The sequence below is a fragment of the Oncorhynchus keta genome, unplaced genomic scaffold (genome assembly GCF_023373465.1).
Source record: "Oncorhynchus keta strain PuntledgeMale-10-30-2019 unplaced genomic scaffold, Oket_V2 Un_scaffold_21901_pilon_pilon, whole genome shotgun sequence".
In the NCBI taxonomy this organism is placed as follows: domain Eukaryota; kingdom Metazoa; phylum Chordata; class Actinopteri; order Salmoniformes; family Salmonidae; genus Oncorhynchus; species Oncorhynchus keta.
In genome coordinates this window covers 581,573-595,000 of record NW_026290866.1, presented here as the reverse complement: position 1 = coordinate 595,000, position 13,428 = coordinate 581,573, and the positions used below count along the sequence as shown (strand labels likewise).

General features: G+C 39.2%; 1 protein-coding gene across 19 annotated transcripts in view; it reads left to right on the top strand.

Moving 5' to 3' along the window:
* The window catches only part of nrcama (neuronal cell adhesion molecule a), a 93,252-nt gene that overhangs the window by 77,930 nt on the left and 1,894 nt on the right, over positions 1 to 13,428 (top strand). For 5 of the 19 annotated variants that reach the window (XM_052515227.1, XM_052515220.1, XM_052515222.1 and 2 more), the window contains 5 exons: positions 519 to 584; positions 1,003 to 1,128; positions 1,488 to 1,652; positions 3,356 to 3,490; positions 3,675 to 3,753. In XM_052515227.1, the coding sequence (XP_052371187.1) occupies positions 519 to 584; positions 1,003 to 1,128; positions 1,488 to 1,652; positions 3,356 to 3,490; positions 3,675 to 3,753 (571 nt within the window). The remainder of the gene's footprint in view (positions 1 to 518; positions 585 to 1,002; positions 1,129 to 1,487; positions 1,653 to 3,355; positions 3,491 to 3,674; positions 3,754 to 13,428) is intronic. The other 14 variants (XM_052515234.1, XM_052515228.1, XM_052515225.1 and 11 more) reach the window with 5 other exon arrangements.

The window sequence follows — 13,428 nt, the reverse complement described above, 5'->3', positions numbered from 1 at the left end:
ATAACTACCTGTCCTGTATGATGTTAACTACTATAACTAATATAACTACTATAACTACCTGTCCTGCATGATGCTGTACCATTGGACAGTCTTCATGCTGTTAACTACTCTACCTCTAACTACTTTAACTAATACAATAACTCTATAGTATTGTGGTACTATTTGTTTGTCTGCCCTTGTGGTGGTGATGCCTGTGGTGTCTGTGGTGCCTGTGGTGTCTGTGGTGCCTGTGGTGTCTGTGCTGTCTGTGGTGTCTTACTCTTCTCCGTGGTGCCTGTGGTGTCTGTGGTGTCTGTGGTGCCTGTGGTGCCTGTGCTGTCTGTGGTGTCTTACTCTTCTCTGTGGTGCCGGTGGTGTCTGTGGTGCCTGTGGTGTCTGTGGTGCCTGTGGTGCCTGTGCTGTCTGTGGTGTCTTACTCTTCTCTGTGGTGTCGGTGGTGTCTGTGGTGTCTGTGGTGCCTGTGGTGCCTGTGCTGTCTGTGCTGTGTCTTACTCTTCTCTGTGGTGTTGTTGTTTCAGGCTACACAGAACCCCATCTTCCAATCTCTCCCATCACTCAGTCTCTGCGCCCCCCGTTTCACAAGGGTACTACAGCCATTCCCTGAGTCCCTTACCTCTCTCTCCATAAGATCTCTAAAGAGGAGCATGTTAACTCATCGTTTAGGGCAGTTGTGTGTCCTGTGTCTAGCTTGCATATGACAAATGATTAGTTCTCAGGTAAATATGGTGGAAAATGCAGGAATGGCAGAATACCTGTAGATATTTAGTTATAGGTGTGACTCATTTTCTGGAAAACAAAACATTATTAGATTCCAAAGTCTACAGTTTGTATTTGAGTCTAAGTTCCTTCCTCCGTGACCGTCTGTAACGTCCTAATCTCTGAGACCTGTATGTTACTGGCTATGGTTCCAATTTGTGTACGTCCTAATCTCTGAGATTTGTATGTTACTGGCTACGGTTCCAACTCAACAACTGTCCTGTATGTTCTTCCCTGTGTGACCAGTGCGTCCGATAGGCCCGGCGTTCACCAATGTAAACTCCTCTGTGGTGGGAGAGGAGGGAGCAGTGATAAGTTGGGAATACTTTGGACCAGATAAGAATGTGTATGTGGAGTATATTGTAGAAAACAGTAAGCTATTCCTACTTCTATACAATATCGTCTCATCGCATCACAAAGCAGATTGCATGTATATAAACACACAGTTAAGCATATAAACTGCCTGTCAAACATAAACGTAATACGGTTAAAGTATCGTTGTTAATTTATTCCAAAACCTGGATCCTCAATTCCCATAAAAATGATTTTACAAACCCACTGTTAACATACCTCATAGAATGAGGAAGTGGCATGCTTAACTCAAACGTTTTCAGCAATAAAATGTTTTTCAGTACATACGTCATATCATCCACACAAATACTTGCCTTTTTCAATACATACCTTCCTTCTCTCTATGTTGACTTTCTCCCCAACGCCTCCATTCCCTCCAGGTAAAGAAGACTGGACAAAAGAGTGTGTAAACGGCAGTAGCGGGTCTCAGACCCATCTGATAAAGGGCTTAAAGCCGGGGACGTCCTATAGGGTTCGGCTGGCAGTGAAAGATCACTCTGAGGCTACCATACACAGTACAGAGGAGCTAGTGATAACGCTGCCAGGTGAGGCAGCATGTCCAGAGCGCTCTGCCTCAGTGTACTGCAGGGTTGGGGACAATTCCATTTCAATATTAGTCCATTCAGGACGTTAACTATTCCACAATTATATTTCCTCATTGTTTTTCAATGAATTGGAAGTGACTGAATTGAACTGGAATTGACCCCAACCCTGATGTCCGGTAGATGATTGTTCCTTGTAGTTGCCTGCATCCTCCTTCATCCTCCTGCATCCTCCTTCATCCTCCTGCATCCTCCTTCATCCTCCTGCATCCTCCTTCATCCTCCTGCATCCTCCTTCATCCTCTTCCCATGGTCAGATCTCCATCAGACCTGTTCAAAGTCTGTGGTGTAGCTAGTGTAACAGCATGGTAAGATCTCCATCAGTCTGACCTGTTAAAGTCTGTGGTGTAGCTAGTGTAACAGCATGGTAAGATCTCCATCAGACCTGTTAAAGTCTGTGGTGTAGCTAGTGTAACAGCATGGTAAGATCTCCATCAGTCTGACCTGTTAAAGTCTGTGGTGTAGCTAGTGTAACAGCATGGTAAGATCTCCATCAGTCTGACCTGTTAAAGTCTGTGGTGTAGCTAGTGTAACAGCATGGTAAGATCTCCATCAGTCTGACCTGTTAAAGTCTGTGGTGTAGCTAGTGTAACAGCATGGTAAGATCTCCATCAGTCTGACCTGTTAAAGTCTGTGGTGTAGCTAGTGTAACAGCATGGTAAGATCTCCATCAGTCTGACCTGTTAAAGTCTGTGGTGTAGCTAGTGTAACAGCATGGTAAGATCTCCATCAGTCTAACCTGTTAAAGTCTGTGGTGTAGCTAGTGTAACAGCATGGTAAGATCTCCATCAGTCTGACCTGTTAAAGTCTGTGGTGTAGCTAGTGTAACAGCATGGTAAGATCTCCATCAGTCTGACCTGTTAAAGTCTGTGGTGTAGCTAGTGTAACAGCATGGTAAGATCTCCATCAGACCTGTTCAAGTCTGTGGTGTAGCTAGTGTAACAGCATGGTAAGATCTCCATCAGACCTGTTAAAGTCTGTGGTGTAGCTAGTGTAACAGCATGGTAAGATCTCCATCAGACCTGTTAAAGTCTGTGGTGTAGCTAGTGTAACAGCATGGTAAGATCTCCATCAGACCTGTTAAAGTCTGTGGTGTAGCTAGTGTAACAGCATGGTAAGATCTCCATCAGACCTGTTAAAGTAACAGCATGGTAAGATCTCCATCAGTTAAAGTCTGTTCAGTAACAGCAGGTAAGATCTCCATCAGACCTGTTAAAGTCTGTGGTGCATGTCTTCTCCATCATCTGACCTGAAAGTCTGTGGTGTAGCTAGTGTAACAGCATGTGTAAGATCTCCATCAAACAGGAATACATTTTTTCAGCCAGCATGGTAAACTATTTTTGGGAAATTCCCATCCCTGTTCTCTAATTTAATTTAACCGTGATTTATACAGGTCCTCAGACCTGTCACCAGCTCCGCCTTCAAATGTTCCCCTTTCAACAGGACTCAGCATGACAACCTTTTTCATCCCTTTTCTTCTTCCCGTGCGTGTCCTGTGTGTGTGTGTGTGTGTGTGTGTGTGTGTGTGTGTGTGTGTGTGTGTGTGTGTGTGTGATCTCCATGTGTGTTGTGTGCGTGTGCGTGCAGCGTGCGTGTGTCTGTGCGTGTGCGTGCAGCATGGTAAGATCTCCATGTGTGTGTGTCAGAAGCAATGAAAAGCGACCAGGTAGACCTAGCCACTCAGGGTTGGTTCATAGGGCTGATGTGTGCCATCGCTCTCCTCATCCTCGTCCTTCTCATCATCTGCTTCATCAAGAGGAACAAGGGAGGGAAATACCCAGGTACACACACACACACACACACACACACACACACACACACACACACACACACACACACACACACACACACACACACACACACACACACACACACACACACACACACACACACACACACACACACACACACACACACACACACACCCTAGACATTCAGCAATGACGATGTGTATTCTATCCACAGTGAAAGAAAAAGAGGATGCTCATCAAGACCCAGAGATCCAGCCTATGAAGGATGATGATGGGACGTTTGGAGAGTACAGGTGAGAGAGACTCTGGAACACACACACACACACACACACACACACACACACACACACACACACACACACACACACACACACACACACACACACACACACACACACACACACACACACACACACACACACACACACACACACACACACACACACATTCCCCTTGAAGACTACTGTACTTGTTCCATGTTGTTCTGATTGACATGTTGTTCTGATTGACATGTTGTTCTGATTGACATGTTTGGATGTATAGAACATTTTACCAAGGAACAAGGAAACTCTCCCTTCCTGACTCCCTCGAGGCAAGACAGAATCTACACCTCTCTGTGTTTAATTAACAAGACAGAATCTACACCTGTCTGTTTTTAATTAACAAGACAGAATCTACACCTGTCTGTGATTAATTAACAAGACAGAATCTACACCTCTGTGTTTAATTAACAAGACAGAATCTACACCTGTCTGTGTTTAATTAACAAGACAGAATCTACACCTGTCTGTGTTTAATTAACAAGACAGAATCTACACCTGTCTGTTTTTAATTAACAAGACAGAATCTACACCTGTCTGTTTTTAATTAACAAGACAGAATCTACACCTGTCTGTTTTTAATTAACAAGACAGAATCTACACCTGTCTGTGTTTAATTAACAAGACAGAATCTACACCTGTCTGTTTTTAATTAACAAGACAGAATCTACACCTGTCTGTTTTTAATTAACAAGACAGAATCTACACCTGTCTGTTTTTAATTAACAAGACAGAATCTACACCTGTCTGTTTTTAATTAACAAGACAGAATCTACACCTGTCTGTTTTTAATTAACAAGACAGAATCTACACCTGTCTGTTTTTAATTAACAAGACAGAATCTACACCTGTCTGTTTTTAATTAACAAGACAGAATCTACACCTGTCTGTTTTTAATTAACAAGACAGAATCTACACCTGTCTGTTTTAATTAACAAGACAGAATCTACACCTGTCTGTTTTTAATTAACAAGACAGAATCTACACCTGTCTGTTTTTAATTAACAAGACAGAATCTACACCTGTCTGTTTTTAATTAACAAGACAGAATCTACACCTGTCTGTTTTTAATTAACAAGACAGAATCTACACCTGTCTGTTTTTAATTAACAAGACAGAATCTACACCTGTCTGTTTTAATTAACAAGACAGAATCTACACCTGTCTGTTTTTAATTAACAAGACAGAATCTACACCTGTCTGTTTTTAATTAACAAGACAGAATCTACACCTGTCTGTTTTTAATTAACAAGACAGAATCTACACCTGTCTGTTTTTAATTAACAAGACAGAATCTACACCTCTCTGTGTTTAATTAACAAGACAGAATCTACACCTGTCTGTTTTTAATTAACAAGACAGAATCTACACCTGTCTGTTTTTAATTAACAAGACAGAATCTACACCTGTCTGTTTTTAATTAACAAGACAGAATCTACACCTGTCTGTTTTTAATTAACAAGACAGAATCTACACCTGTCTGTTTTTAATTAACAAGACAGAATCTACACCTGTCTGTTTTTAATTAACAAGACAGAATCTACACCTGTGTGTTTAATTAACACTGTAAATACTGTACTTACTTACAAATATGATTTCATAATAAATCAAAGCAACTTTTATACATTAGTGTGTGTGTGTGTGCAAATAGTATGTATTTGAATGTAACATTACAAACAGCTGCTGTCATTGATGAGAAGTTGTATCAAGCTTTGCTGCTGAACGTATCTCAATCTGCATCTTGTGATGTCATCATCATCATACTTTGTGTGCCAAATCTTTTGGGGGTTTTTAGTTTTTACTTAGTATAGTAATAATAATTGTGGTGCTTCAAACATGTTGACTAATATCAGGCTGCTACTGTAATACATGGGTTGACTGTTTGATATCAGGCTGCTACTGTAATACATGGGTTGACTGTTTGATATCAGGCTGCTACTGTAATACATGGGTTGACTGTTTGATATCAGGCTGCTACTGTAATACATGGGTTGACTGTTTGATATCAGGCTGCTACTGTAATACATGGGTTGACTGTTTGATATCAGGCTGCTACTGTAATACATGGGTTGACTGTTTGATATCAGGCTGCTACTGTAATACATGGGTTGACTGTTTGATATCAGGCTGCTACTGTAATCATGGGTTGACTGTTTGATATCAGGCTGCTTTAATAGGGTTGACTGTTTGATATCAGGCTGCTACTGTAATACATGGGTTGACTGTTTGATATCAGGCTGCTACTGTAATACATGGGTTGACTGTTTGATATCAGGCTGCTACTGTAATACATGGGTTGACTGTTTGATATCAGGCTGCTACTGTAATACATGGGTTGACTGTTTGATATCAGGCTGCTACTGTAATACATGGGTTGACTGTTTGATATCAGGCTGCTACTGTAATACATGGGTTGACTGTTTGATATCAGGCTGCTACTGTAATACATGGGTTGACTGTTTGATATCAGGCTGCTACTGTAATACATGGGTTGACTGTTTGATATCAGGCTGCTACTGTAATACATGGGTTGACTGTTTGATATCAGGCTGCTACTGTAATACATGGGTTGACTGTTTGATATCAGGCTGCTACTGTAATACATGGGTTGACTGTTTGATATCAGGCTGCTACTGTAATAAAGCACATAGCAGAATGTATTTTCTCATCCACCACTCTTCATGTGTTCCTCCATTGTTCTCTGTCTTTGGGGTGTAGGTCCCTGGAAAGGTAAGAGGGTTAGCATTATGCTACGAGCATACAGCAAGCCTGGCATGCAACACACACCGTCTGATACAGGTCTGTGTGTGTCTAAACTGATACTAAAGGAGACAGCTGGGCCTTGTTGAACCCAGCACAGATTATACTGTGTCAGTTTAACTCACCTGTTTGTTGGCCAGCACCTGATTGTAATCCGGTTCTATTTACTTAACACTAACAGTCACTAAAATCAGAAGCTACTATTTGACTGCATATCCTGTTTGGCTTCATTTTCAGTTGCTTTCAATGTTCCCTTTTGGGTAGAAAAATGTCAACATTCGGTTGTATTTATGAGTTGTGCCATTGTAATGTCGATCTAATATAGGTATATACACAGAGTGTACAGAACATTAACGACACCTTCCTAATATTAAGTTGCACCTTGTTTTGCACTCAGAACAGCCTCAATTCCTCTGGGCATGGACTCTACAAGGTGTCTAAAGAGTTCCACAGAGAGGCTGGCCCATGTGGACTCTACAAGGTGTCTAAAGAGTTCCACAGAGAGGCTGGCCCATGTGGACTCTACAAGGTGTCTAAAGAGTTCCACAGAGAGGCTGGCCCATGTGGACTCTACAAGGTGTCTAAAGAGTTCCACAGAGAGGCTGGCCCATGTGGACTCTACAAGGTGTCTAAAGAGTTCCACAGAGAGGCTGGCCCATGTGGACTCTACAAGGTGTCTAAAGAGTTCCACAGAGAGGCTGGCCCATGTGGACTCTACAAGGTGTCTAAAGAGTTCCACAGAGAGGCTGGCCCATGTGGACTCTACAAGGTGTCTAAAGAGTTCCACAGAGAGGCTGGCCCATGTGGACTCTACAAGGTGTCTAAAGAGTTCCACAGAGAGGCTGGCCCATGTGGACTCTACAAGGTGTCTAAAGAGTTCCACAGAGAGGCTGGACCATGTGGACTCTACAAGGTGTCTAAAGCATTCTACAGAGAGGCTGGACCATGTGGACTCTACAAGGTGTCTAAAGAGTTCCACAGAGAGGCTGGCCCATGTGGACTCTACAAGGTGTCTAAAGAGTTCCACAGAGAGGCTGGCCCATGTGGACTCTACAAGGTGTCTAAAGAGTTCCACAGAGAGGCTGGCCCATGTGGACTCTACAAGGTGTCTAAAGAGTTCCACAGAGAGGCTGGCCCATGTGGACTCTACAAGGTGTCTAAAGCGTTCCACAGAGAGGCTGGCCCATGTGGACTCTACAAGGTGTCTAAAGAGTTCCACAGAGAGGCTGGCCCATGTGGACTCTACAAGGTGTCTAAAGAGTTCCACAGAGAGGCTGGCCCATGTGGACTCTACAAGGTGTCTAAAGAGTTCCACAGGGAGGCTGGCCCATGTTGTGTCAAGTTGGCTGGATGTCCTTTGGGTGGTGGACCATTCTTGATACACACAGGAAACTGTTGAAAGTGAAAAACCCAGCAGCGTTGCAGTTCTTGACACAAACCAGTGTGCCTGGAACCTACTACCAAACCCTGTTCAAAGGCACTCCAATATTTTGTCTTGCCCATTCACCCTCTGAATGACACACATAGACAATCCATGTCTCAATTGTCAAAACGCTTAAAAATCATTATTTAACCTGTCTTCCCCATTCATCTAGACTGATTGAAGTGGATTTAACCAGTGACAAGGTACCATGGTTTTCACCTGGATTCATCTGGTCATTCTGTCATGACAAGATAAAAGATAACACTTCACTTAAATCAGGTGCTCTGTCATGGAAAGAGAAGGTATCGTTATTGTTTTGTACACTCAGTGTTGTTATTTCTATACGGTATAAATGTCTGACATATTCTGGCATAGATAGAATACGAGAGGTAAGGAAACACTAAGGACAGCATTACTAAGTCCAATATACCTGTGTATTGTCACCGTGGTGTTAATGTTGAACAGGATATAGTGTTAATGTTGAACAGGATATAGTGTCACCATGATGTTAATGTTGAACAGGATATAGTGTCACCATGATGTTAATGTTGAACAGGATATAGTGTTAATGTTGAACAGGATATAATGTCACCATGATGTTAATGTTGAACAGGATATAATGTCACCATGATGTTAATGTTGAACAGGATATATTGTTAATGTTGACCAGGATATAGTGTTAATGTTGAACAGGATATAGTTTTAATGTTGAACAGGATATAGTGTCACCGTGGTGTTAATGTTGACCAGGATATATTGTTAATGTTGAACAGGATATAGTGTTAATGTTGAACAGGATATAGTGTTAATGTTGAACAGGATATAGTGTCACCATGATGTTAATGTTGAACAGGATATATTGTTAATGTGTTAATGTTGACAGGATATATGTCACCGTGGTGTTAATGTTGAACAGGATATAGTCACCATGTTAATGTTGAACAGGATATAGTGTCACCGTGGTGTTAATGTTGAACAGGATATAGTGTCACCGTGGTGTTAATGTTGAACAGGATTTAGTGTCACCGTGGTGTTAATGTTGAACAGGATATAGTGTTAATGTTGAACAGGATATAGTGTTAATGTTGAACAGGATATAGTGTTAATGTTGAACAGGATATAGTGTCACCGTGGTGTTAATGTTGAACAGGATATAGTGTCACCGTGGTGTTAATGTTGAACAGGATATAGTGTTAATGTTGAACAGGATATAGTGTTAATGTTGACCAGGATATAGTGTCACCGTGGTGTTAATGTTGAACAGGATATAGTGTTAATGTTGAACAGGATATAGTGTCACCGTGGTGTTAATGTTGAACAGGATATAGTGTCACCGTGGTGTTAATGTTGAACAGGATATAGTGTTAATGTTGAACAGGATATAGTGTCACCGTGGTGTTAATGTTGAACAGGATATAGTGTCACCGTGGTGTTAATGTTGAACAGGATATAGTGTCACCGTGGTGTTAATGTTGAACAGGATATAGTGTCACCGTGGTGTTAATGTTGAACAGGATATAGTGTCACCGTGGTGTTAATGTTGAACAGGATATAGTGTCACCGTGGTGTTAATGTTGAACAGGATATAGTGTCACCGTGGTGTTAATGTTGAACAGGATATAGTGTCACCGTGGTGTTAATGTTGAACAGGATATAGTGTCACCGTGGTGTTAATGTTGAACAGGATATAGTGTTAATGTTGAACAGGATATAGTGTTAATGTTGAACAGGATATAGTGTTAATGTTCAACAGGATATAGTGTCACCGTGGTGTTAATGTTGAACAGGATATAGTGTCACCGTGGTGTTAATGTTGAACAGGATATATTGTCACCGTGGTGTTAATGTTGAACAGGATATAGTGTCACCGTGGTGTTAATGTTGAACAGGATATAGTGTTAATGTTGAACAAGATATATTGTTAATGTTCAACAAGATATAGTGTTAATGTTCAACAAGATATAGTGTTAATGTTCAACAGGATATAGTGTCACCGTGGTGTTAATGTTCAACAGGATATATTGTCACTGTGGTGTTAATGTTGAACAGGATATAGTGTTAATGTTGAACAGGATATAGTGTTAATGTTGAACAGGATATATTGTTAATGTTCAACAAGATATAGTGTTAATGTTCAACAGGATATAGTGTTAATGTTGAACAGGATATAGTGTTAATGTTGAACAGGATATAGTGTTAATGTTGAACAGGATATAATGTCACAGTAGTGTTAATGTTGAACAGGATATAGTGTTAATGTTGAACAGGATATAGTGTTAATGTTGAACAGGATATAGTGTTAATGTTGAACAGGATATAGTGTTAATGTTGAACAGGATATATTGTTAATGTTCAACAAGATATAGTGTTAATGTTCAACAGGATATAGTGTTAATGTTGAACAGGATATAATGTTAATGTTCAACAAGATATAGCGTTAATGTTCAACAGGATATTGTGTTAATGTTGAACAGGATATAGTGTTAATGTTCAACAAGATATAGTGTTAATGTTCAACAGGATATAGTGTTAATGTTCAACAAGATATAGTGTTAATGTTCAACAGGATATAGTGTTAATGTTGAACAGGATTTAGTGTTAATGTTCAACAAGATATAGTGTTAATGTTCAACAGGATATAGTGTTAATGTTGAACAGGATATATTGTTAATGTTCAACAAGATATAGTGTTAATGTTGAACAGGATATAGTGTTAATGTTCAACAGGATATAGTGTTAATGTTCAACAGGATATAGTGTTAATGTTCAACAAGATATAGTTCAACAGGTTAATGTTCAACAGGATATAGTGTTAATGTTCAACAGGATATAGTGTTAATGTTCAACAAGATATAGTGTCACCGTAGTGTTAATGTTGAACAGGATATAGTGTCACCGTGGTGTTAATGTTCAACAAGATATAGTGTTAATGTTGAACAGGATATAGTGTCACCGTAGTGTTAATGTTCAACAGGATATAGTGTTAATGTTCAACAAGATATAGTGTTAATGTTCAACAGGATATAGTGTTAATGTTCAACAAGATATAGTGTTAATGTTCAACAAGATATAGTGTTAATGTTCAACAGGATATAATGTCACCGTAGTGTTAATGTTCAACAAGATATAATGTTGACCAGGATATAGTGTTAATGTTGAACAAGATATAGTGTTAATGTTGACCAGGATATAGTGTCACCGTGGTGTTAATGTTGAACAGGATTTAGTGTTAATGTTGAACAGGATATAGTGTTAATGTTGAACAGGATATAGTGTTAATGTTGAACAGGATATAGTGTTAATGTTCAACAAGATATAGTGTTAATGTTGAACAGGATATAGTGTCACCGTGGTGTTAATGTTGAACAGGATTTAGTGTTAATGTTGAACAAGATATAGTGTTAATGTTCAACAAGATATAGTGTTAATGTTCAACAAGATATAGTGTTAATGTTCAACAGGATATAGTGTCACCGTGGTGTTAATGTTGAACAGGATTTACAGGATATAGTGTTAATGTTGAACAGGATATAGTGTTGAACAGGATATAGTGTTAATGTTCAACAAGATATAGTGTTAATGTTGAACAGGATATAGTGTCACCGTGTGTTAATGTTGAACAGGATATAGTGTTAATGTTCAACAAGATATAGTGTTAATGTTCAACAGGATATAGTGTTAATGTTGAACAGGATATAGTGTTAATGTTGAACAAGATATAGTGTTAATGTTCAACAGGATATAGTGTTAATGTTGAACAGGATATAGTGTTAATGTTCAACAGGATATAGTGTTAATGTTCAACAGGATATAGTGTTAATGTTCAACAAGATATAGTGTTAATGTTCAACAGGATATAGTGTCACCGTGGTGTTAATGTTGAACAGGATATAGTGTTAATGTTCAACAAGATATAGTGTTAATGTTCAACAGGATATAGTGTTAATGTTCAACAAGATATAGTGTTAATGTTCAACAGGATATAGTGTCACCGTAGTGTTAATGTTGAACAAGATATAGTGTTAATGTTGAACAGGATATAGTGTTAATGTTCAACAAGATATAGTGTTAATGTTCAACAAGATATAGTGTTAATGTTCAACAGGATATAGTGTCACCGTAGTGTTAATGTTCAACAAGATATAGTGTTAATGTTCAACAGGATATAGTGTCACCGTAGTGTTAATGTTCAACAAGATATAGTGTCACCGTAATGTTAATTTTGAACAGGATATAGTGTCACCGTGGTGTTAATGTTCAACAAGATATAGTGTTAATGTTCAACAAGATATATTGTTAATGTTCAACAAGATATAGTGTTAATGTTCAACAAGATATAGTGTTAATGTTCAACAGGATATAGTGTCACCGTAGTGTTAATGTTGAACAGGATATGGTGTCACCGTGGTGTTAATGTTCAACAGGATTTAGTGTTAATGTTGAACAGGATATAGTGTTAATGTTGACCAGGATATAGTGTTAATGTTGAACAAGATATAGTGTTAATGTTGACCAGGATATAGTGTCACCGTGGTGTTAATGTTGAACAGGATATTTGTGTTAATGTTGAACAGGATATAGTGTTAATGTTGAACAGGATATAGTGTTAATGTTGAACAGGATATAGTGTTAATGTTGAACAGGATATAGTGTTAATGTTCAACAAGATATATTGTTAATGTTCAACAGGATATAGTGTTAATGTTCAACAAGATATAGTGTTAATGTTCAACAGGATATAATGTCACCGTAGTGTTAATGTTCAACAAGATATAGTGTTAATGTTCAACAAGATATAGTGTTAATGTTGAACAGGATATAGTGTCACCGTAGTGTTAATGTTGAACAGGATATAGTGTTAATGTTCAACAAGATATATTGTTAATGTTCAACAGGATATAGTGTCACCGTGGTGTTAATGTTGAACAGGATATGGTGTCAGTGTTAATGTTGAACAGGATATAGTGTTAATGTTGAACACGATATAGTGTCACCATGGTGTTAATGTTGAACAGGATATAGTGTTAATGTTGAACAGGATATATGGTGTTAATGTTGAACAGGATATAGTGTCACCGTGGTGTTAATGTTGAACAGGATATAGCATGCTGCACTTCTACTGGTAGATTGATCCACCAGAATCAGTTCAGTTTGTAATTTCAATAAAAGGGTTTTTGTATGACTCAGCCCCTCGACTCCAGACCATTAAGACCCCTGTGCATTTTGGACAGATCTGTTATTTGAATCCCTCTGAGTCTTTAATGCATGTAGATTTAATGGATAGCACATGGTCTGATGTCTGCCTAGTATGTGAGTTATGTTGAGAAGCACGCCTTATTGATTGAAATGGAATCATGTCAAAGTATTCGTCACCAAGTCCAGTCCCGCAGATCTAGGTGTTCCAGGCTTTTGCTCCAGCCAAGCTTGAACACATCCTAAACAAGACCTTGGTCAGGTGAATTAGG